Here is a 21,050-nt window from a genome sequence, read left to right as displayed (position 1 = left end):
TATGGTCTCAGCAGGTCCTGCTGGAGGCTGGACAGGAGGAAGGATGTCCTGGAGAGCATGGGGAAAAGTGTCCCCCAGGATTCAGCATGTGGCAAGGGGAGGGCAGAGCACCTGATGGTGAAGTGCTGCCTGTTACCTCTGTGAATCTTGTTAAAGGCATCTGCAGGAGAAAATAGACACCCCTGGGACAGGAAGGTGCTGACCCTCAATACAGGGACCATGGGAGAGTGCAGTGGTGGCAGGAATGGCTGTGGCATTGCAGCCCTGCCCCAGAATAGAGACTGGGAGTGTAGAGCCCTGGGGCTGCTCCTGCAGGCACTTGGAACCGTTCAGGAGGCCACGAGGACCCTCCGCTTCTTTCCCTTGCAGCCTTTGGAGTCAGACCCTTGCTCACTGCAGAGGAAATCTGCCTTCGGCGAGGTGCAGGCACAAAGCCTGGATATCAGGCATGGTGTCAGGAAAGGCTGCCAGCAAACCTGCCTGGTGCTGGGGGCTGCCCAGGGCTACGTGAGAGCTTGGGGTCCCCGCTCAGCTCGCTGCTGGCAGCCCCCAGTGCCCCTTGCAGCATCCTGGAGAGAGCTGTGCCTCAGCCTGCCTGCCCCCGCGCCAGCTGGGTCGCACCATCACAGCCCTGGGAGCTGCGGAGCAGCCAGCCCTCCGAATGCTTAGTTAAATTATATTTATTTTTAAAATTCTTGAATCTTCTTGGCAGGAAATAGAATTTCCCTAAAGAGATTTTTCTAGTGGGTGAGCAAGGCTGGCAGCCTGAATCAAGGATCCCTCCTGTCTTCCCAACAGACTCTTTAGGAGTTGACATTGGTGCAGTCTTTGATTAAAGTAAGAACTCGTCCTCCCCAGCCCCTGGCAGGAACTCACACATATGGTCCCTCTCACAGCGGCTGACAGTCCCTGGCCTGCAGCCACTGCATCCGTCTGTACCTGCCGGTTACTCCAGAGCGGACTGGGTCCTCTGAGGGTGCCTGCCTACCCAGCACTGGCATGGGGAACAGAGGGTCCTTTGCAATGACATCCCTGCTCTGGGTTCCTCTGAGCCTGAGTTTACAGGAGAGGGAGGCTGATGGTGGAGCCGAGTAGTGTCCCCACCCCACAGCACCCTGCGAAGGGCTTGGGAGATGCCTCAGTGTTCATCAGCTCCCTCTCTTCTGCAGAGCTCTGCCTGCTCGAGGTGCTCCTCTGAAACGCCTTCCCAGCAGCAGAGCTGAGGAGGGAGAGCAGAGCAGCTCAGCTGCAATCAGCTGCTCGGATGGCACCCCAGAACATTTCTCTTTCTAATTTGCCAGAGTGATTCGGTGCTAGATAGCGTGCTTGATGCTAGTCATCACCAGAGGAAGCTAGCTGGGAGCAGGTTTGTCTTTGAGTGATTTCAGAACAAAATGTGTTAGAAACAACCTGGAAATGTCTTTGCAGTGATTCAGACAGAGCTCAGGAGAAAAACTCTGCCCCAGTGGGAGCTAGGGGGAAGTCGTTAGCTTTGTACGTAGCCCACTTAGCGTCCCTGGATCCTGCACTCCAAATAATTCTTCCCCAATAACATTTAATTCATTTCATTTATTAATATTTAGATCTGAGCCATCCTACCAGACGTGATGTGTGCAGGCTGTGCTGGGGAGGCATGTTTTTAGGACAAAACCTGGAGAACAAGAAATGACCTGGGGGAGGTCAGGGTCCGGGGCATGCACTTGGCCCATGTTTCTGATGTGCAGTGCCCGTGAGGACTGAGGACTGCTTTTCCCTGCAGTGAGGACCAGAGACTCTGCAGTGACCCAGCACCCTGCTGCAAAATAAGGCAATATCAGCTCCTCCTGGGTTAAAAGTGTGGGCTGGGGTGAACCCAGGCATGCTCTGACCCAGCCTGGGGGCTGCTCAGCCCAGCCCTGCAGTGAGGACCAGGCTTTTCCAGGCACCATTCAGGGCTTGTGGACCTTTGGGGCAGGCAGGGAGTTACTCGATGGGGTTGAGGTCATTTCTCCCGAGGAAATCTGGCTTCTTCCAGCAGGTCAGAGAATGCCAAGTGCCACGGGTGGCTCTGTGTGTGGTACCAGTGGAGCTGGGCACATCGCTGCCTCATGCACCAGGTGGGGGAGATGGGCACAGTTGTGGCAACAGCAACAAATCCTTCTAGTCACAACATCGTTGGGAGCACTTGCAATTATGGGCTAAGGCTGTGGTGTGTGCTAAATATAGAGCCCTGGTCCTCACATACTTAAGGAAACAAATGATCTGATGAGCATCTTTCTGCTGAAATATGAGCCCATTTATTAAGCTAAATGGACACGAAATGCAAATGTGGGGTTACTTTTCAGCTATTTCCAAATAATAATTAAAGCCTTTTGGGACTATTCATTAGACGCATTTGCCGTGTGACCCCCCCCTCCACTCCCCAGTGTGGATGAGGGATCCTGGGGAGGATCCCTGGTGCACGGGGTGGATGGTGAGTGCTGAGCCCTACAAAAGTACCCCAGTTTGATTGCAGACCTGTGCAGGACAGCCAAGCCCCGGCTGGGATTGGTGAACCCAGGCCATGGCCATGCTCTGTGCTGTGGTGTCTTGAGGTGCAGGTCTGCTCCCAGGGCTGATGCGGGTGGAGTTGGGTCCCCACCACTACCCTGACCAGCGACTCATGGTACCCCTCCACCTTCCTCCTGTCTAACCCTCACCGCCTTTACCCGCCTGCCCCAGTCCCCAGTTTCAGCAGGGAAGTAGACGTGGGTGAACTTGTGCTGCACAGGAGCATCCAGCTTTGAAACATGTCTCAAGTGAGCGGCTCTAGCTGCCTGTACCTGCTGTCCGGGGGAGGGAGAAGGGGTCAGTGGTCACAGGGGTCTCTCAGGCTTGTGCAGGGCATGGACTGCTCCATCGCCACTGAAAAAGGAGCTCCTGTCCCCAGTGAGCTGCCAGTGCTCAGAGCAGTGCGGAGGGAAGGAAGGCTGTGGTGGTGCAGTGCTCTGCAGCTGCGGGTGCTGCGTGTGTAGGGGGTTGGGACATGTCTGCTTTCCCAGCACCCCGCCGGGACCCCCGCCTTCGCCCCCGCAGCTCACAGGTCTCTGCTCCCACCCAGGTGAAGAGCGTGAACCTGTCAGACGGGGAGGTGCTCTCCATCCGCGGGGTGGACGGCGATGCCCTGGTGGTCCTGGCCAACCAGACCCTGCTGGTGGAGGGCCAGGTGATCCGCAGCCCCACCAACACCATCTCCGTCTACTTCCGCACCTTCCAGGATGAGGTGGTGGGGACTTTCCAGCTCCACTACCAGGGTGGGTGCCTCCCCGCCGTGGGCGCGCAAGGAGGGGTGGGACGGGCCATCAGTCCCGCGGGGCTCAGCCCCAGCGGGCTGCAGCGGGGGAAGGATGCTGGGTTCTGCCCTCGCAGACCAGCCGGGCTCCTGTTCCAATGAGTGCCTGTGCTCAGAGCATCAGCTGGGGTGGGGGTGAGCAGCAGCTTGTGTCGTGCCCCGGGCAGAGGGTTCAACGTGCACCGACATCCCGGACTCCAGTGCTGGCTGTGCTCCTCACGCCTGCCCTGCCGTTTCTGTCCCCATGCAGCAGCTCTTCCTGCACAGACTCAGACTGCCAGTCTATTTTTTCCTTGAAGAGTTATAAAAAATAGATGAGTTCAAGCAAATTCTTTTTAAAATAGAAACTAGGTCTGGGGAAAAGCAGTAACAGGTGGAGAAGCTGCTAGCAGTGCGGTGGTTTGTCAGTGCTCTGCGGCCGGCGCCCAGCAGCAGGGTCTGTCTGTGGCACCATGGGCACATCCAGCATGTCCTCAGCACTCCCCCCTTGACTGCAGGGTGACTTAGACCAAACAAGCCCTAAGCTCCGAAATGTGTGTGCTTGTTCCAGTGTTTATGCTGAGCTGCAACTTTCCACGGAGACCTGACTTTGGAGACGTCACCGTGATGGATCTGCACTCGGGTGGAATTGCTCATTTTCACTGTCACCTGGGCTATGAGCTGCAGGGTCCCAGGGTGCTTACGTGCATCAATGCATCAAGGCCGCACTGGAGCAGCCCAGAGCCAATCTGCTCAGGTACGGTCCTTGTTAGTTAGCCTCAGTGCTATGAAAAACTAGGATCCCCAAAGAAAAAAAAATTGGGTTGCTTTCTTTGTGCTGCAAGTTGAATGCAGTCCTGGGAGGGAGTAAAAGCAGTGCTCAGCTCTGCGCACAGTGCAGCCTGAGGTGCTGCAGGTTTTCACATCAGTGGCAACAGAATCTGCCTCCTAATTAGGCAGGTAAGGAAAGGAAATCATAGATTTTATGTGTATGTGTGAGCATATACATGTATGCATAAAACAAAGCAAAGCCAAGCCAGGCAGGAAGTTTACGAATTAAAAACCAGTGAGAAAAGGTGGGCAGGCATCAGCTCTCCATTGAGCAGAGTGCTTCATCCCCTTTGCTGTGCAGAAGCCCCTGGTGCAAATGTCTGCCTGCACTCTGTGCCTTGCCTTGTCACCTCGTCATCTCAGCAGGGCTGTGCTCTATGTTGGCAGCTCCCTGCGGCGGGACGGTCCACAATGCCACCATTGGCCGCGTCCTCTCACCCAGCTACACGGGGAACCAGTCGAGCAGCATGTACTGCGTGTGGGTGATCGGGGCCCCCCCGGGCCAGAAGCTGCACCTCCACTTCGAGAAGCTCCTGCTGACCGAGAAGGACAGGTGAGGCTCCGGGATCTACTGGCCAGCAGCAAGGTCTGCGCTGAGCCCATTTCCCTGCACTCCCAGGACTGCGGAGGGCTTTGTTCTGCTCAGGGTGAGGAGCAGGGAGCTTTGCTGCGTGCTAAATATACCAAAGCTTGGAAGCTCCCAGCTGGTCTCAGCTCCCCCACGTCACACCTCCTGCCCTCCTGGTGCCCGGGCTGCGGGTGTCCCAGGAGGCAGCACCGACCTGAGCTCAGGGTGCAGCACAGAGGAGGCTGCCAGCTGGAGGATGGTGGGGATGGCGTCAGAGAAGGGTCCTGGTGCAGAAGAGGAAGTTTTTGATTTAGGCGTTCAAGCGCTCAGAAGGCACGACAGGTCTTGGAGCAAAGAGAGCTGCAAGAGGCAGGCACAGAGCACCAGCTGCTGCTCTCCCAAGGCCCTGTGCTTAGTGCCAGGGGATCTTGCTGGTCTCCTGATCCCGCTAGCTGCAGGGTGATGCAGTGTGCTGCGTCACACCCGTCCTTTCCTCCCCCCAAATACCCAATGCCCAGCACTGCTCAGCACCATGGCACAAGAAGCTGCAAGTCCCACGCTATCCGCATACGTAACACAAAGCATACGCTTATGATGCTGATGCTTGTGTTTAAACAGCATTAACATTCAGTTTGGTAACAGGCAGTAAAGCAGGTTTATGGCTTGTAGTAAAATCAAAGAATAAAGCCCCTGTTTATGACACAGTAAAAGAGACTTATCTGGTTGGTGAAATTTTGTTTGCACCATTTCTTTAAAATGCCATATTCTGGGATCACCAGACAGCGGGTGCTGGCGAGAAGGGGGGGCCGGGTGATGCTCCGGGGGGGGCACGGGGACACTTCTCCCATGTAACATGCTGCGTTCTCCCATGCAGGATGGTGGTGTACAGCGGGGACACGAACCAGTCTGCCGTCCTCTATGACTCGATGCGTGCCGACAGCGTGCCCTTCGAAGGGGTGATCAGTGACGGCTCCTCCATCAGAATTGACTTCCTCGCGGAGGAGCCCGCGGCCACCACGGCTTTCAACATTCGCTTCGAAGGTGATGTGCTCTCATTTCGGTAGCCCTGAGAGCAGCAGGCTGGCCTCAGCCAATGCTCCCAGGTCTCAGGATGTTTGGGCAATTAACAGAGAGACAGCTGCAGGAAGGGTCTCGGCTGTCCCTGGCATCGGCAGAGCCAGTGCTCCGCTGTGCCGCTGTCCCTGTGTTGCCATAGGCGCACAGGACAACCCAAACTTCGCCTGGGGCTGGAGTAGCTTTGGGGAATACATTTGCCTAGCAAGAAATAGGAAAATAGCAGAATCCCATTTGCTCCAACAGAAAGGTTTGTTGCTAAGCTGAGTGTCCACAGGACGTGTCTCCAGTGCCTGCCGTGGGGCAGCCCTGGGGCAGTGGGTGCTGTGTCCAGCCCCTCCAAACCCAGGCTGAAAAGGCCATCGGTGCCATGGGAATCACACAGCCTGCAGTGACCATCACCACCAAAGGCCCAGTCTGTCCCCTTCCTTCAGTCCCCATTGCATGGCACCGCTGGGCACCGAGCCCACGCCAACCGTGGGGACAGGCTGTCCTGGCTCCTGGCCTCACTGCAGCGCTTGCTCACCTGGCTGCCTTCCTCCGGACCCGCCAGCAGCTCCTTCAGGGATGAGGTGCTGGGCAAGCCCTGGACAGCTCACACAGATTTGCTCCAGTTGTCATTTAAGTGCATCCTGCTGCCAGGATCAGTCCCACGGCAGCCCCACGCCTCTGAGCAAGCTCAATAATGTGCAGTAATCCCAGGGGAGATTGCTCAGCAAATACAGCAATTGGCAACACAGCGAGTGCGTTACTGATGCTGATACACAATGGAAGTGGGGTTTGGTTAAGCCTGCATGGCTCAAGACAGATAAACTGTTGTTAATCCTAATTGCCTGTAAAATATGCCATGGAAGAGGCCATCTGTGCACGGTGGGGATGGAGGGATGGGTTTCTAGCTGGGGACAGCAGCAGAGCCTGGGGATCACCTAGTAAACCCCCTGAGCTGAGGGTGTGAGGAGCAGAGGGAGGCAGAGCTCCCCGCAGCCGGCCCCATGCCCCTACGGCTAATGGGGTGTTTCTCTGCCAGCCTTCGAGCGGGGCCACTGCTATGAGCCCTACATCCAGAACGGGAACTTCACCACCTCTGACCCCACCTACAACCTGGGCACCACCGTGGAGTTCACGTGCGACCCTGGGCACTCCCTGGAGCAGGGCCCCGCCGTCATCGAGTGCGTCAACATGCGGGACCCATACTGGAATGACACGGAGCCGCTGTGCCGAGGTCAGTCCCCGCACCGCGGGGTGATGCTGGGCGGTGGGTGCGAACACCCCTGGGAGCCCAGCTGAGCCCTGCCTGCCTCTCGCTCCTGCAGCCATGTGCGGGGGGGAGCTGACTGCCGTGGCCGGGGTGATCCTGTCCCCCAACTGGCCGGAGCCCTACGCAGAGGGTGAGGACTGCATCTGGAGGGTCCACGTCGGTGAGGAGAAGCGGCTCTTCCTAGACATTCAACTGTGAGTAGTCCAGACCTTGGTGCCTGCCTCTGCCCCACCAGTGCTCATCCCACTTTGCTGCAGTATCCCCGCTCCCCTCACCCCAGGGACCCACGCCGTTTCCCTGTTCTCCCCCTCAGAGCTTTCCTAATCCCCTGTGATGTACTCGGCACCCACAGGGAGGTCCAGGGCAGTACTGAGTACTGCTCCCTGTGTTCAAAGCACTGTTACACCATCCATTGCATTAGTTAATTGCTCCTGAGATGGCTTCTGAACTCCTCCAGAGTGAAGCAGCAGGGACCGGTGCCACATGCGGCCACGTGCAGCACGGAGTGACGTGCAGCACCTTCACGAGCTGGTTCATACGGGGCTAGGAAAGCCTAGGGGCATCCAAGAGCTGGAAACCTCAGCTTAGCCTTTGGTCTGAATGTGATACAGGCACTAAGGGAAGGTGTGGGGCAGGGGGATTCTCTGCCCAGACCTCCCTCCTGTGCCCTGCCACCTTTCTCTTGTGGGACCAACGTGTCTTCACAAAATGCATCAGTTCCCCTCCTGACTGCCAGCCCGCTCCTGTGCCATTCAGCGACGCCGCTCAGAAAGCCGCAGGGAGCGGAGCAGAGCAGAGCTGCCCAGCAAGCCCTGGCTGGGCTCTCCAGGCACCGGCAGGCACAGCAGTGCTTGCTGCACACGCCAGGGGTCAGAGGGGTATGGGATTTCATGCCAGGCTAGGATCCCTTAGCATGGTAATGCTGCTGATGCAAAGGGAATCTCCTTCGATGCTGTTTTGGGTTTTCAAGAGGAGGGCGTGTTTCAAGTAGGGGCTTAGTCGTAAAGATTTTAAAGCTTTCTGTAAAATCACAAGTCAGAACTCTCAGTACACCTCTCAGCTTTGTGGGTGCTTGGGTTGAGCAGAACTGGAGGCCAAGCAACTTGAAGTCATCAAACATAAATGTCACTGGGAAAATCATGTTTGACAGAAAGCAGAGATTTACTACAAATGTCAGCTTGCCATGGGGATTAGCTGGGCGCCTTCCAAGAACATTCTTAATAAAACGTTTGGGGATCGGCTCAAGCGTCTCCAAACAAGGCTGAATCAGACGGGCCGACGTGCGGGGTAGGGATCCTGCAGCGACTGAGCATGTCCTGGGCCCTCAGGTACTGTGCACGCACAGCCGGCCAGATCCTGCCCGTCTGCAGGAGTCCAGGCCTGGCTGGGAAAGTGACTTCAGCCTCCAACCTGATGGAGACTCCTTCTGCGGGGCCAGGAGCATCCTGGTGCTCTCCCCCTGCCCTGCTCCCCCACGGCGAAGGGGAGATGCGGTGTCGCTGCCCCAGCCCCTCCTGCGCAGCCCGGTAGCGGAGCGCTGGGTGCCGGCTGTGCTCCCTGGCACCGGTGAGCCTTGCCGGCACGCAGGATGAGGCAGGACAGCGAGCAGGGGAAGGCGGCGTCCGTGCCCATCCTTGGGGTTGAGGTGATCGGTTCGCCCACGCTCCCAGCCCCGAGCAGGCAGCCAGCGGCTGCCGGGGCTGCAAGAGAAAGAGCCTGGCAGCACGGCTGGCAGCCCCGGAGCGATGCTTCCCCGAGCGAGGAGCGGGGAGAAGGGCCCCTTGTCCCCTCCCGCTCCAGGGGCAGCCGCAGCCCTGCTGCAGGCGCGGTGGGCGAAGGCTGCTGCCCGGTGCGGCCCCAGGCTCCGGAGCGGGCTTTGCTGCCCGCCCGGCCTGATCCCGGACCTCCCCGGCGGAGCCGCTCCGGCTCCCCGCGCCATCCGCGGGCCGCCACTGCTCTCTGCTGGCCGCGGGGACGAGCGCGGCGGCGCCGCCGAGCCCGGGCGCTAGGCCGGGCCGGGCCGCTCCCGCCCGCTGGCTCCCGGGGAGGGCCCGGCCCGCTGCCTTCCCAGAGCCGCAGCAAAATGGGGGAGCTCCTTCGCGGTGGTCCCGGCCTTTTCCAGGCCTTTTCCAGGCCGTGGGGCCGGGCCCGGGGAAGCGGGTGTCGGCCCGTGCTCCGGCCGCCCCTGCCCCACGGGCGGCGGGCGAGGGCTCGCTCCTTCCTGAAGCTCCCGGAGCTCTCTCAGCGGGGAGGATGGAGCCGGGCTGAGTTGCGGGGTTGCCGTCTGAAAAGCAGCACTGCCGACCGGCTGGGGACAGGCCGGCGCTGGCCAGGGCTGCCTGGGGATGGGGACGGGACCGGGATGGCGACGGGGAGGGGCAACGAGGCAGGTTCCCCGCACTGCAGTGCCGGGGCAGGGGCTCGCCTCGCTTGAGCCCGGCACCGTCGCGTCCTGCCCGGGCTCCCTGCCCAAGGTGCTCCCTAACCAAGCTCTCCTTTCCAGCCTGAACCTCACCAACAGTGACATCCTCACCGTTTACGATGGGGACGAGCTCACTGCTCGCATCCTGGGGCAGTACGTTGGCAGCAGCGGTCCCCAGAAGCTCTACTCCTCCAGCCCCGACCTCACCATCCAGTTCCACTCAGACCCCGCTGGGCTCATCTTTGGGAAGGGGCAAGGATTCATCATGAACTACATAGGTAGGGAGAGCGGGGTGCTGGGCGCATCCCCTGCCCTGCCACTGCAGTGCAGGTGGGGACCGCGACACGCAGCCGGACCACGTTGTCCAGGTGCTGGCTTTGGAAGCAGGGAGAATTGCTGTGACGCCAGCACTCCTCTCCACATCCCACCGAGCTGCACAAACCCCCAGCTCCACTGCAGGTCTCTGGGTCAGTCAGTTCTGGGGTATCCCTGTACATCTCCCTTCTTCCAGGCTGGTTCTGTAGGAGGGCAGCAGCATTTTTGGTCCTTGTTAGCGCTCTTTTGGCCCAGTGCAACTGCAGAGCAGAACAGGGAGAGAAAAATTGCAGGAAAAAAAGGGGTGCAGGATCCACATGCACACACACACACACACACACTGTCAGGCATGAAGCTGATGGTACTCGGGCACTGCAGCGAGGTGTCCTCCTAGGAGAGGTCACTGAAGCCCGGATGGGCTCCTGAGGTGGATGTTTCCAGCTCACGGCTCCTTGCTCTGGAGAGACTCAGACTGCATCTGGAGCCATCTGTTTGCATTGTCCTTTGGTGCAGCCATGTCTGCCAGAGCAGGGTGGCTGATGCCCAAGGAAGGAACAAGGACTGGGAAGGGCACTTCTTCCCCATGGCTGCCTGCAGTCTCGCTGCCTACCTCTCCCCCACCTGTCTTCCTCTGGCAGACTTCTTCCAAGCGTGTTTTCTTTCCACTGCTGACAGTCCCAGTTACAACAGAGGGCAAGCTGCAATGCAGATCACCTGCAAGGCTGCAGGTCCCCTCCTCGGTGCACTGCAGCACATGCGGCCAAGCTCAGCTGTGGGCACAGCGCTTGGTGGGCATGGACACAGGGCTGGGGAGAGCAGGGCAGAAACCCCTCACCATAGCAAACCAGCTGTGACGTGATTGTGGCATTTGCACTGCTCCTCTCTTGTGCCTGCAGCCAGAGTTGAGCCTGGTGTTCCCAGGTTGCTCTTTTTGTCCTGACCCCAGCAAAGACACTGCCCTGTTTTCATCAGCACGGCCCTCCGCCTGCTCTTAGGGTCAGGGCTGAGGAGGCTTCAAAGAGCCCTCGTTACCCACTGCTGCTCTGCTGCCCCTTCCCTCTGCCCAGGGGCTGCCACCTGTGGACCGGGCTGCTGGCTGTGGCCATGCTGTTTGCGGTGCTTGGGGCTGGAGAGTTCTCAGGGAGGGACAGGCACTCGGTGAAGAGCTGTGTGTCCACATGCAGCGGCTCCGAGGAGGGCTGTGCCGCAGGGTCTCGCTCGGTGGGTGACAGCCAGCATCTCTCTTGGCTGCAGAGGTGTCCCGCAACGACTCCTGCTCCGACCTGCCCGAGATCCAGAATGGCTGGAAGACCACGTCACACACGGAGCTGGTGAGAGGGGCTAAGATCACCTACCAGTGTGACCCAGGCTACGACATCGTGGGGAGCGACACCCTCACCTGCCAGTGGGACCTCAGCTGGAGCAGTGACCCCCCCTTCTGTGAAAAGAGTAAGTGCCCCAAGCAATGTGCTGCTGTCCCCATTGCATCCCCATGACCTACACCACTTTGTAATGGCTGCCAGTCCCCGCTGCCGTGCCGGGGCTCCCCACTCAGAGGGCCTCTTTTCCCCAGTTATGTACTGCACGGACCCAGGGGAGGTGGAGCACTCGACCCGCCTCATCTCCGACCCGGTGCTGCTGGTGGGGACCACAATTCAGTACACGTGCAACCCTGGCTTTGTGCTGGAGGGCAGCTCACTGCTGACCTGCTACAGCCGCGAGACAGGGACACCCATCTGGACCTCGCGGCTCCCGCACTGCGTCTGTAAGTTTGGGCAGTTTCTCCTGCTCTCCCTGCACCTCGGCTCCTCTGCTCAGGGGTCCCAGGAAGCCCTTTCCTCTGGCCGAGACCTTCCCCAGCTGTGTGGGGTGGTGCAGAGCTTTGAGCTACCTGAAAGTGGGATGGGGTGAGACCTTGGGTGCTTCCCCGCTGCTGCCCAAGCTCCTTCTCTCCCTCGCCAGCCCAAGCCCCGGGGCTCACCCTGGGACATGTTCCCTTTCAGCTGAGGAGTCGCTGGCCTGCGATAATCCAGGACTGCCGGAAAACGGCTACCAAATACTTTATAAGCGCCTCTACTTGCCAGGAGAGTCCCTGACCTTCATGTGCTATGAGGGCTTTGAACTCATGGGGGAGGTTACCATCAAATGCATCCTGGGCCAGCCGTCCCACTGGAGCGGACCCCTGCCCATCTGCAAAGGTAACAGCGGAGGTGGTTGGGGGTTGCGGGGACAGCCAATGCCTCTGTCCCCAACCCGGGACAGCCAGGGGACCTTTGTCTGGCTGCAGACCCCCAGCAGTTCTCTAGCTGGGACCTAAACTCATCTGAGACCTGAGTGCTTTTCGGGATTTGTGCTGAGCAAGCTCTGCTGCCCCAGGGAGGGGGAGCAAACCCTCTGGCCACTGTGCTGGCAGTGTGGGGCATGCAGGACAGGCCTGGCCGCTCACTTGCTCTTCTTGCTTTGTTGCTTCCTGTAGCGGTTTGCCCAGGCTCAGCAGGGATGCTTTCCTCAGGCACCTGCTGAGATGGGAGAGAGCTCAGCCCCAGGAAACCCCCTAAGCACTGCTCTAAATAAGGTCTGGGGTTAGTGCGCTTTGTGGACACAGGAGGACCCTCCCGTTGCCACCAAGCTGCAGGGATGAATTGTTCTTAATTACTACTTAATAAGAATAAGTGGAGACTTTGTCTCTTGGGCAGTGGGGCTCTCTGGAGGGTACCACCGCCCCAGGCAGAGCCGTCCTGCCAGTGTCTCGCTTGCCTGGCCTGCTCAGTCCCATGCATGCACTTACAGAGACCGAGAGCTTATTGAAAGCCAAAAGTTTGCAGCGTGGCTTGGGACCAAACGGGGCAGGGAGACCCCAGGCCTGGGCTCCCCACACAGCCAACAGCTGCCGGCACCCAGTCAAACCCAGTTATGTACCAGTAACTCTCCATTTCTCTTCCAGTGAATCAGGACAGCTTTGAACATGCTCTGGAAGGTGAGTGACGTGCATTTGCTGGATGAGCCCTGCGCAGGGCCCTCAGCCAGAGCCTGTGTGGAGCCCAGGAGGAGGGAGGGGAGAAGCAGAGGCAGAGAGGGGATCACAAGGTGCTTGCAAATGCCAACATAATAGATCTTGTCCTTTTAGTAGCAGAAGCTGCTGCAGAGACATCGCTCGAGGGGGGAAATATGGCCTTAGCCATATTCATCCCGGTGCTGATCATCTCCTTGCTGCTGGGAGGAGCGTACATCTATCTCACAAGGTGGGGCGTGCAGTCGGGCTGGGGGGGGCGGTGGCAGAGCCCCATGGGGACATGGCCAGGGCTGGCTCAGCATCGCTGTGCCCTTGCTGGCCACATGCCCCAGGCACAGTCCTGGGGAGCTGGGCACCGAGTTCCTGCTCCGGGGTCCCTGGGGTGCTGGTGGGGAGCCGGGATTGGGGGGCATGTGGGAGGACGGGGCTGGTCATGCTTTGTTTTGGGGTTGTGCCATGCAGCACAGCGACTCTTGTGTCTGCCCCGCAGGTGTCGGTACTACTCTAGCCTCCGCCTGCCCCTCATGTACTCCCACCCCTACAGCCAGATCACAGTAGAAACGGAGTTCGACAACCCGATTTACGAGACAGGGGTGAGTCCTGCTGCGCCCATTCCTCCCCGGGGACCATCCTGATGGGGAAGCAGGGGTTTTGCCAGGCATGCAGCAATAGGACAAGCCCAGCCATCCTGATGTGGGAGTGCTGAGTAACGGGGTGGGAGGCTCCATCCCTGCCGGTCGCTCCCAAGGGGCTGGGTGGGCTCCAGCAGGCAGGAGGAGGCAGAGGGGGTTGCGGGGTCCCAGCAGGGAGGGCACTGCTTCCCCTGGAGCAAAACGACACCCGGGTCCTCTCTTGCCGCCTGGGAATGGGAAGATTATCCTGAAATGCAGCTGCTGCCCTCAACTGGCTTTTCCTTCTTTTCAGGAAACAAGAGAATATGAAGTTTCAATATAAGGACAGCGGTAAGAGAGTCTTCGGCTGCGAACTTAATGTGCTCTCATAGAACTTCCTCAGTAACTAATCCAGAGACCACGTGGAGTTTGGTTGGACCCCTGGACCTGCTGTTGTCTTTCCTTTTGCCTCTTTATTGAAGATTTTACTGTTTTCTTCACTGTATTTATTCTATTTAAACTGCGATAGGTGTGCTGCAAAGACCTGGGCGCAGGCAGCAGCGGGAGCCAGGGCAGAGCCGGGTTCCGGTGAGGCCAGGGCAGCACGGGGGCACCCGCTGTTCCCCCCCACATAGCGGCGTGTCCCCCGGCACTGCCCACACACATGCAGGGGGATTTTTGCGGTTCTGATGTTGTTAAAAATTAAAAATGTCTCCATTGCAAGAGCCTGCAGTTGATTGCTGGGAGCTGAGAGAGGGGCAGGGTTTGCCACAGGGTCCCACCGGTGCTGCCAGCCCTCCCCGTCCCGCAGCTCCCAGCTCCCCTCGCCCCGAGCGGGAGCTGCAGCCGGGGGCTTGGGGCCTCGTGCCACCGGTGCAGGGACCATCCTTGCTGCGGGGAAGTGGAGTGTGGCTCAGGAAAGCTGCCAGCCGGTGCGGAGCCCATGCTTGCCACACCGGGGAGCACAGGACGGCCTGGCATGCATGAGGTACATGCCGCTTTCTTTTCCCACTTTGCTTTGGATGCTGGAGAGGCAGCGAGCCAGGACTCACAGCTCTACAGAGAAGCATTAACCAGTGACCCCCAGCAGAACACTGCTGGGGAGCCATGGGAAGCCCCCCTGCAGCAAAGGGGAGCTCCACAGCCGGTGCCTCTTTGCTCACGCCAGTTGTTCTTTACTAACACTTACCATCACCCTTGCCAGGAACACCGCGGTCCCGCTAATGGCCGGAGGTCACCCCTTGCACCCCAGTAGCATCTCAGGGTAAGCAGGACGGACTGGGCTCCCTACCACCGCTCCGGCCAGCTGCAGACCTCCCCTTCGCTGCAGGAGGGTCCGCTGCCTACCCCGGTGTGTGGGCAGCCATGCCGGCACAGCACTGGGCAGAGATCGGGGCAGCAGAGCCCACCCGGCACCTGCTGCCCCGACCTCCATGGGTCTGCAGCTCCCACCTGTAGCCCCTGGGACTGGCACCTCACTGGGGCTTGCAGCTGGGCAGGAGACGGAGAAGGGCAGGGGATGAAGGCAGAGGTTTATTAGGGAAGGAAAGGCAGGCAGGCAGCGTGGCCAGGCTCCGGCACAGGAGACCAGCCCGCGGGGAGCAGAACAGGAAGAAATCAGCCCATCAAAGCTGGTCCCACTCCAGGTGAACCCCAGTTTGAGCCTCAGCGTCCTCTGTGCTCCTTCGCTGCCTTCACCTTTGGGGACACAGACCCCAAAGGGCCATCTCCTCCCCAGGCCGCCCCTGCCACCAGGCCCCCAGCCAGGCCCTGTGGAGGGCAGTGAAGCCACCGATGTGTCCTTGGCTGCTGGGGTCTTTCTTTTGCCCTTGTAGAACAGCAATTGTAACCATGAGAGGCTGGTTCAGTTTCGGGATGGTTAGTGCATCTCTGCAGTGTACAGCTGAGACTTAGTTTTTTTCCTTTAAAAACAATGAATGTGTGTTTGTAATTTGTAAAGGTTAAAAAAAAAAAAGAAAAAAAAGAAGAAAAAAATGTGCCAAAAATGTACTAAGCATTTCATTTCCCTTCATACATGTCTGTTTTTATAAGAACAATGTGAAAATTGCTGGGATTAAATATTTTTGAACATGATAAATTACTTCCGTGGGAAGCTCTAGCATTCAGTATAACCTCAATACAAATTGTTCTGTATTTTTGAATGTCTGAAATAAGTTTGCAGAGACTTGGTCCACAGGCAGGCCTGTGGTGTGGCCTGCTGCACAGGTGCGGGGGCTGCAGTGGTGCAAGAGAGGATGAGTGCTGGGCATGTCGCACGCCTCGCTGCAGGATGGTGGCCCGATGACTCTGGCTTGGCTCTGAGTGTGGTTTCCAGGGGCCAGATCCTGCCCTGATGCAACCCCATAGTGTCCCCCTGCTCCCGTGGGATGGAGCCTGCCGAGCCCTGCTGGGACATGGGGTGAGCTGGTACGGCCCTGGGGACATCTCTCCTCTGTGGGATACGCCGTGGGAGCCAGCCCCAGCTCCCCCTGCACCCTCCCGAACCCAGCCTCACGCCTTCCCCAAGAATCACCCATGCCAGCCCAGCCGCAGCGATGCCTCATGGGGTGGGTGGGGGTCTGGGTCCTGCCAGGAGGCACTAGGACCCCAGTGGAGACCCAAGGCCGTGTCATGGAGGATGTGCAGAAGGTTTGGGGGAGCCCCTCTAGCACAGCCCCGCAGGGCAGGGGGGCTTTGGGGACCCATCCTGCCTGTGCTCTGCTTGCCCTGATGACCCATGACCATCACCTGGCAGCTCCCATGGGACACGTGCCAGCTGGGGCAGGGCAGCCCCCAAAACCACAGGGAGAACATGGCGGGGGGCTGCTTCACCTGCCTCCAATACGGCTCCACACCAGCCACATCCTGCGCTTCTGCAACGCACAGCAGAGGAGCACGGCTTGGCTCGGGGAAGATCTCAGGGCTGGGTGGGAAAAAATCCTCCCGCTGCTGCCTGGGAGTCTCTCGGGGCTGAGCTGCTCCGGTGGGGGCTCGTCTCTGCCCGCTGCCTGCAGGACATTTCCCCCTGAGCAGCCCTCCGGGAGCCAGCCGGGCCCTGCCACATCCCTGGGGAGCAGGGAGTGTGAAACGCATCAGGCGTGCGCAGGGCAGGGTCCTGCATGGGGGGGACCCCCCGGGTGCCTGTGGGACGGCCCTGAGCACGGCCCCGCTTCTGGGAGCACTGTGGCGGGATGGCAGCTGTCACTGGCTCACCGAGGAGCAGGGCCACTGGGAAATCCCAGGTTAAATAACCATTTCCTGATGCCTGCAGCGTCCCAGGTTTCCCTGGCAGTGGCAGTGGCAATGGCCGGCGGGGACAGATGGGGATGCACAGCCCACCCAGCGCCCTGGGCATCCGCTGCCCTGCCAGGAAACCCGGGGCCTCTTGTGCATCCCTGCGCCTCCCCACATGAAACAATAAAATAATCCTGCGCTCTGAAAATGTGCTTTTAAAAAAGGTTATGGTGTGGCATAAGATAATAGCTTGTTTAGCAGCTGTCAGGCTAATGCACAGGGGGGCGAAGCAGCCAAGGCTCTGATGCAGAGCATTCCCGGGGGAGGAAGCTTGGGTTATTTTTGGACAGAGATTGCAAGAGAATTAAAATGAAGGGGGGGAAAAAAAAAAACAACTTGATGCTGCCGTTCCTCCTCGGTGACGTAAAGCAGGAGCCAATCTCTGGCCTCGCGCTTTGTGCCGCGGATTAAGCTTTGTCTGGGCGCAGCAGCCACAGCCATTACCCACCTCTCCCCTGCGACGGGTGCGAGCGGGAGGATGCAGCGTGCTCGTCCCCTGGCAGCCATGTAGCCAAGGGACCCCTGTGCCCACCCAGCCGGGCTTGGGGACGGAGCAGCTGGGACCCCTCACCTCCTTTCCAGCCGCGTTGCAGGACAGCAAGGCAGAGCACCCCTGCCCAGCCCCCAGGATGCTCTGCCCCGGTGCAGGGGCTCGCGCTTCCCTGCAGGATTTCACGCAGCTGTTTGGCTGGCTGCATTCCTGCACCTTCCCCCATCATGGGGTTATTTCTCAGCAGGAGCCAAAAGCAGCTTGGGGGGAGCCGTGCCAAGGATGGAGGGCTGGGACAGTGGCTGGCCCCCAGCGCCCCACGTCTGCTAAGGGCTTTGCTCAGTGCCGGGAGGCAGGAACCGGCCGCGGGGCGCCCACAGTCACTGGTGTCAATGGTGACAGGGCCCTGGGGCCGGTGCTGGCACCCTTCAGTGCAGAGTTGGAAAACAGCAGCAGGGTGGTATATGATTAAAGAGCTAAAAGTGGGGGGTTCGGAGCTGGGCTGGCAGCAGAGCAATGCCCAGAGGCAGAAATGCTGAGGGAGGGACGCAGGGCTGAGTGATGAAGCCATGCTCAGAGGATCCTGCACGTTGCCTGGGCATAAGCTGCTCTGGCAGGGACTCAGGGAACAGGAGCCTGCGCAGTGCAGGTCTCCTCAGCTCGAGGAGCATGGGGAGGTCCCCTCTGGGATCACTGTCCCAGCTCCAGCCTAAACGCTCTGGGAAATCCTGGCCCTGGCAGAACACAGGCTTAGTTTTGGCTGCAGCCCCGTCCTGGCAGCGGCTCAGGGAAGGACACCCGGCGGTGTCTGCCCCAGAAGTGCATCTCTGGAAAAGCGAGAAGGAACCACTGGAGCCAGGAGGCTGCCACACAGACAGGGCTCCTGCCAGGGTGTCACTGGCAGAGCCATGCCAAGAGCATCCCAGGGCTGTTCCCAGCCCTTCTGCCGTGGGACGGTTCCTGTGTTGGCTCTTGCTGCCCGCCTGGCCCCTGCCAGACCCTTGCCATCCCTGCCTCGAGCTCAGTGACCCTTCCTGGTGCCCAGGTGCTGGCAGTGGGGCTGGGCTCACACCTCCATCCCACAGCCACCCCGTGGCTGTAGGCAGCAGCGAGGCGGGAACTGCAGAGGCAGGGCTGTGGGGTGGGTGCTCGGGGTGCTCGCTGCAGGCTGGGGTCCTGCCTGCACCGCTCCAGGGGATCCCAGCCCCAGAACCTGCCTGCCTGACTCACAGGAATGACATCTCCCCTGAGCTCCCCAGGCTGGGTGAATCACCCAGGCCAAACCAGAGGAGAGGAGTTGATAGGACAGAGGAGGGACCTGTGGACCACAAACCCAAGAGGAGGCTGGCAGCAGGATTAACTCCCACGGCATCCCTGCCAGCCCCTCAGAAGAGCACAGAGCAGAGGCATCGGGTCCCTGCACCCTCAGCGTGGGGCAGGCATGGGTGGTGCAGGACGTGTTGCAAGAAACCTCTGTGCTGCATGCTGTGGGCTTAGTATTATTGGGGAAATGCACCTCAGGGAGTCAAGATGAGACCCCAGTCCTTCAGATCTCCAGTTCTTCCTCCTCTCCCCAGAGCTGTGGGAAACCTGCGCAGCAGACCGGTTGCTGGAGTGGGTGCACTGCTGAGAAGGGGGTTGCTGCACCGGAGGATGAAGAGCACCAGGCGACACCCTAAAGGCAGAGGAAAGAGAGGGGCAGTTCCTCCCGCAAAGAAGAGACGAGGGGCAGAGCTGAGGAGCAGGGCCTGGAGGGTCCCCACAGGGAGCAGAGAGCAGAAGGCAGACGGAGGGGAGAAAAGATGGGAGAGTCCAGAGCCCAGCGCCAAGAGCCAGCAGACTCTGTGACTGCCGACAGAAGGATGCGCTGTCTGCCAAGAGCAGGCAGGAGGTGCGGGCTGAGGCTGAGCCGGGTCTGGGAAAGAGCAGGAAGGAATAAACTCACCCTCCTTTCACCCTGCAGCACGCAACGCTGCCAGGGCCCTGCAGGAGCAAACTGCGGGGGGGGGGGGGGGGGGGGGGGGGGGCTGCGTTGGGGAATGTGCTCCTGGGAGCACAGAGAAACAGCAGGAGAAGGCAGGAGGCAAGAGACAGAAAACAAAGTGCATCTTAGGTCTGCAGTAGCGGGGGATGAGGTTGCTCCAGAGCAAGCACACACACCTGAGGGGCTGAGAAGAGAATCCCTTCTTTCACTTCTAAAACCCAGCTTGAGCTGTGATGGGGGGGGAGATGCAGGCTGGCTACCTGCTGCACGCAGGCACTGGATGGCAAAACCTGCAAAACAAAGCAGGGCTTCCCCCGCGGTGACACGCGTCCCACGCAGCTCCCCGTGGCACTCTGCCACAGGGCAGGGCAGCGCTGCCAGGGCTTTGCCTGCACCTGGGCTCTGCCTGCAGTCAGGTCAGCCCAGCAGCTTATCTGGCACCAGGGGAACTGTGGAGGGAGGGCTGGACCATTGGGGCTCCTGGGGCCTCTGGATTTGACAGGATTCACTTAGGTGAATGGGAAATGGGCTGGTGAGGAAAAAAGCAAGCAAGCAGGAAGGCTCAAGACAAAGTGTTTCTCCACCAGCACTTAAGAGTTGTTAAGGGGCACCACAAATTGCTAAAAATTTTACTTCCTCTACAGCCACCTCTACAGCCAACCGGCAAAGCTGGTCTCCTCTTTTCCATAGGGCCAAAGCCTGGATGCATGCAAGGTCAGCTTAGAAGGGGAATGTTTTGTCAATCCCCTTGGGCTGGCTGAACTAGCTGGAGCCAAGCGTGTGTGGGGCAGCTGCACTTACAGTCTGTCTGCTCCAAGTGCTGAGCTGCTGCTGTTAGACACGGCCATGGTCTGCTGGGGCTCTGCAGCTCCTGCACCCGCTGCCTAGGGGCTCTCAAAGGGAACTCCCAGGAGCTGAAACTGCCACGGCCCAGGAACCTCAGCCCCGACACTCCCACAGCTGAGGGAGGAAGCGCCTCGAGGCAGCAGGAATGGGAACAGGAGACACCAGCAGACAGGTTGTCATTTACCAACCGAGGGACCCTCCAAACTGGAGGGGCAGGAACTGGCTGTGAGCGGGGGGCGGGAGCTCACACACTTCTGCCACCCCTGGCAGTGCCCATATGGCTGGCGGCTGCCTCCCCAGGTGCCCTCAAACCCCCAGGCCAGCATCTCCTGCATCCCAGCAGCCAGCAACCCTGGGAACAGCCTCCCCCCATCCCAGGTGCTGCAGCACACCCTCACATCCTTGCTGAAGCATCCCCTGGCTGCCTGCACCTTGGGCATTGCCTCCCTGGCTGCTCCTGTCCCCTGCATACCAAATGCATGCACCCTCAGGGACCAGCAACCCCTGCATCCTGGGTGCTGCATCCCCAGGTGCCTGTATCCCTGCAGCAGTACTCCCTGCATCCCTGGGTGCCTGCATCCCTGGAGCCAGCGTCCCGCACATCCCAACTGCTGCATCCCTAATAGTCTGTGTCCCTGGAGCCAGTATCCTGTCTCCTGGGTGCCTGCTTCCCCGGGGTGCTCCCATCCCTGGGGCCAGCAACCTCGGGGCCAGCATCCCCTGCATCCCGACTGCTGCAGCCCCCAGCGCCTGTACCCTTGGAGCAGGCTTTCCCTGCACGTCCTCCTGCGTGGGAGGCACAGGGCGGGGGGGTGCCTCTGCCCCTCCTGCACCCCGCTGCTGCAGCCCCAGACGCCCGTGTCCCCCCGGGCCCGGGGTGCCCGCAGCCGGGATGGATGGATGCTCCCTCGGGGACCAGCACCCCCCGCCTCCCAGCAGCTCCGTCCCCAGGACCCCCACCACGAGCTCCGCAACCCCGCCGCTCCCGCCCAGCCGCCGGCTGCGCGGTGCGGGGGCGCGCCGCGCCGCCCCGAGGCCGCGGCGAGGGGCGGGCG

At 59.9% G+C, this 21,050-nt stretch overlaps 1 protein-coding gene across 2 annotated transcripts in view; it reads left to right on the top strand.

Annotated features, from left to right (window-relative positions):
• Nucleotides 1–15,535, top strand: part of SEZ6L (seizure related 6 homolog like) — a 50,002-nt gene extending 34,467 nt beyond the window's left edge. Inside the window, exons 4-17 of one of the 2 annotated variants that reach the window (XM_030025077.2) lie at nt 3,080–3,272; nt 3,861–4,046; nt 4,508–4,673; nt 5,563–5,729; nt 6,790–6,984; nt 7,076–7,214; nt 9,524–9,720; nt 11,012–11,206; nt 11,331–11,522; nt 11,761–11,955; nt 12,702–12,734; nt 12,888–12,999; nt 13,261–13,363; nt 13,695–15,535. In XM_030025077.2, coding sequence (XP_029880937.1) covers nt 3,080–3,272; nt 3,861–4,046; nt 4,508–4,673; nt 5,563–5,729; nt 6,790–6,984; nt 7,076–7,214; nt 9,524–9,720; nt 11,012–11,206; nt 11,331–11,522; nt 11,761–11,955; nt 12,702–12,734; nt 12,888–12,999; nt 13,261–13,363; nt 13,695–13,724 — 2,103 coding nt within the window. In that variant the 3' untranslated portion in view covers nt 13,725–15,535. Of the gene's footprint in view, nt 1–3,079; nt 3,273–3,860; nt 4,047–4,507; nt 4,674–5,562; nt 5,730–6,789; nt 6,985–7,075; nt 7,215–9,523; nt 9,721–11,011; nt 11,207–11,330; nt 11,523–11,760; nt 11,956–12,701; nt 12,735–12,884; nt 13,000–13,260; nt 13,364–13,694 lie in introns of both variants that reach the window. The other variant, XM_030025076.2, reaches the window with a different exon arrangement.
• The last annotated feature ends 5,515 nt before the right edge of the window (nt 15,536–21,050 follow it).

Source organism: Aquila chrysaetos, chromosome 9 (genome assembly GCF_900496995.4).
Source record: "Aquila chrysaetos chrysaetos chromosome 9, bAquChr1.4, whole genome shotgun sequence".
Taxonomy (NCBI): Eukaryota; Metazoa; Chordata; class Aves; order Accipitriformes; family Accipitridae; genus Aquila; species Aquila chrysaetos.
Note: the sequence above shows the minus strand (reverse complement) of the source record. Positions and strands in the feature narration are given on the sequence as shown.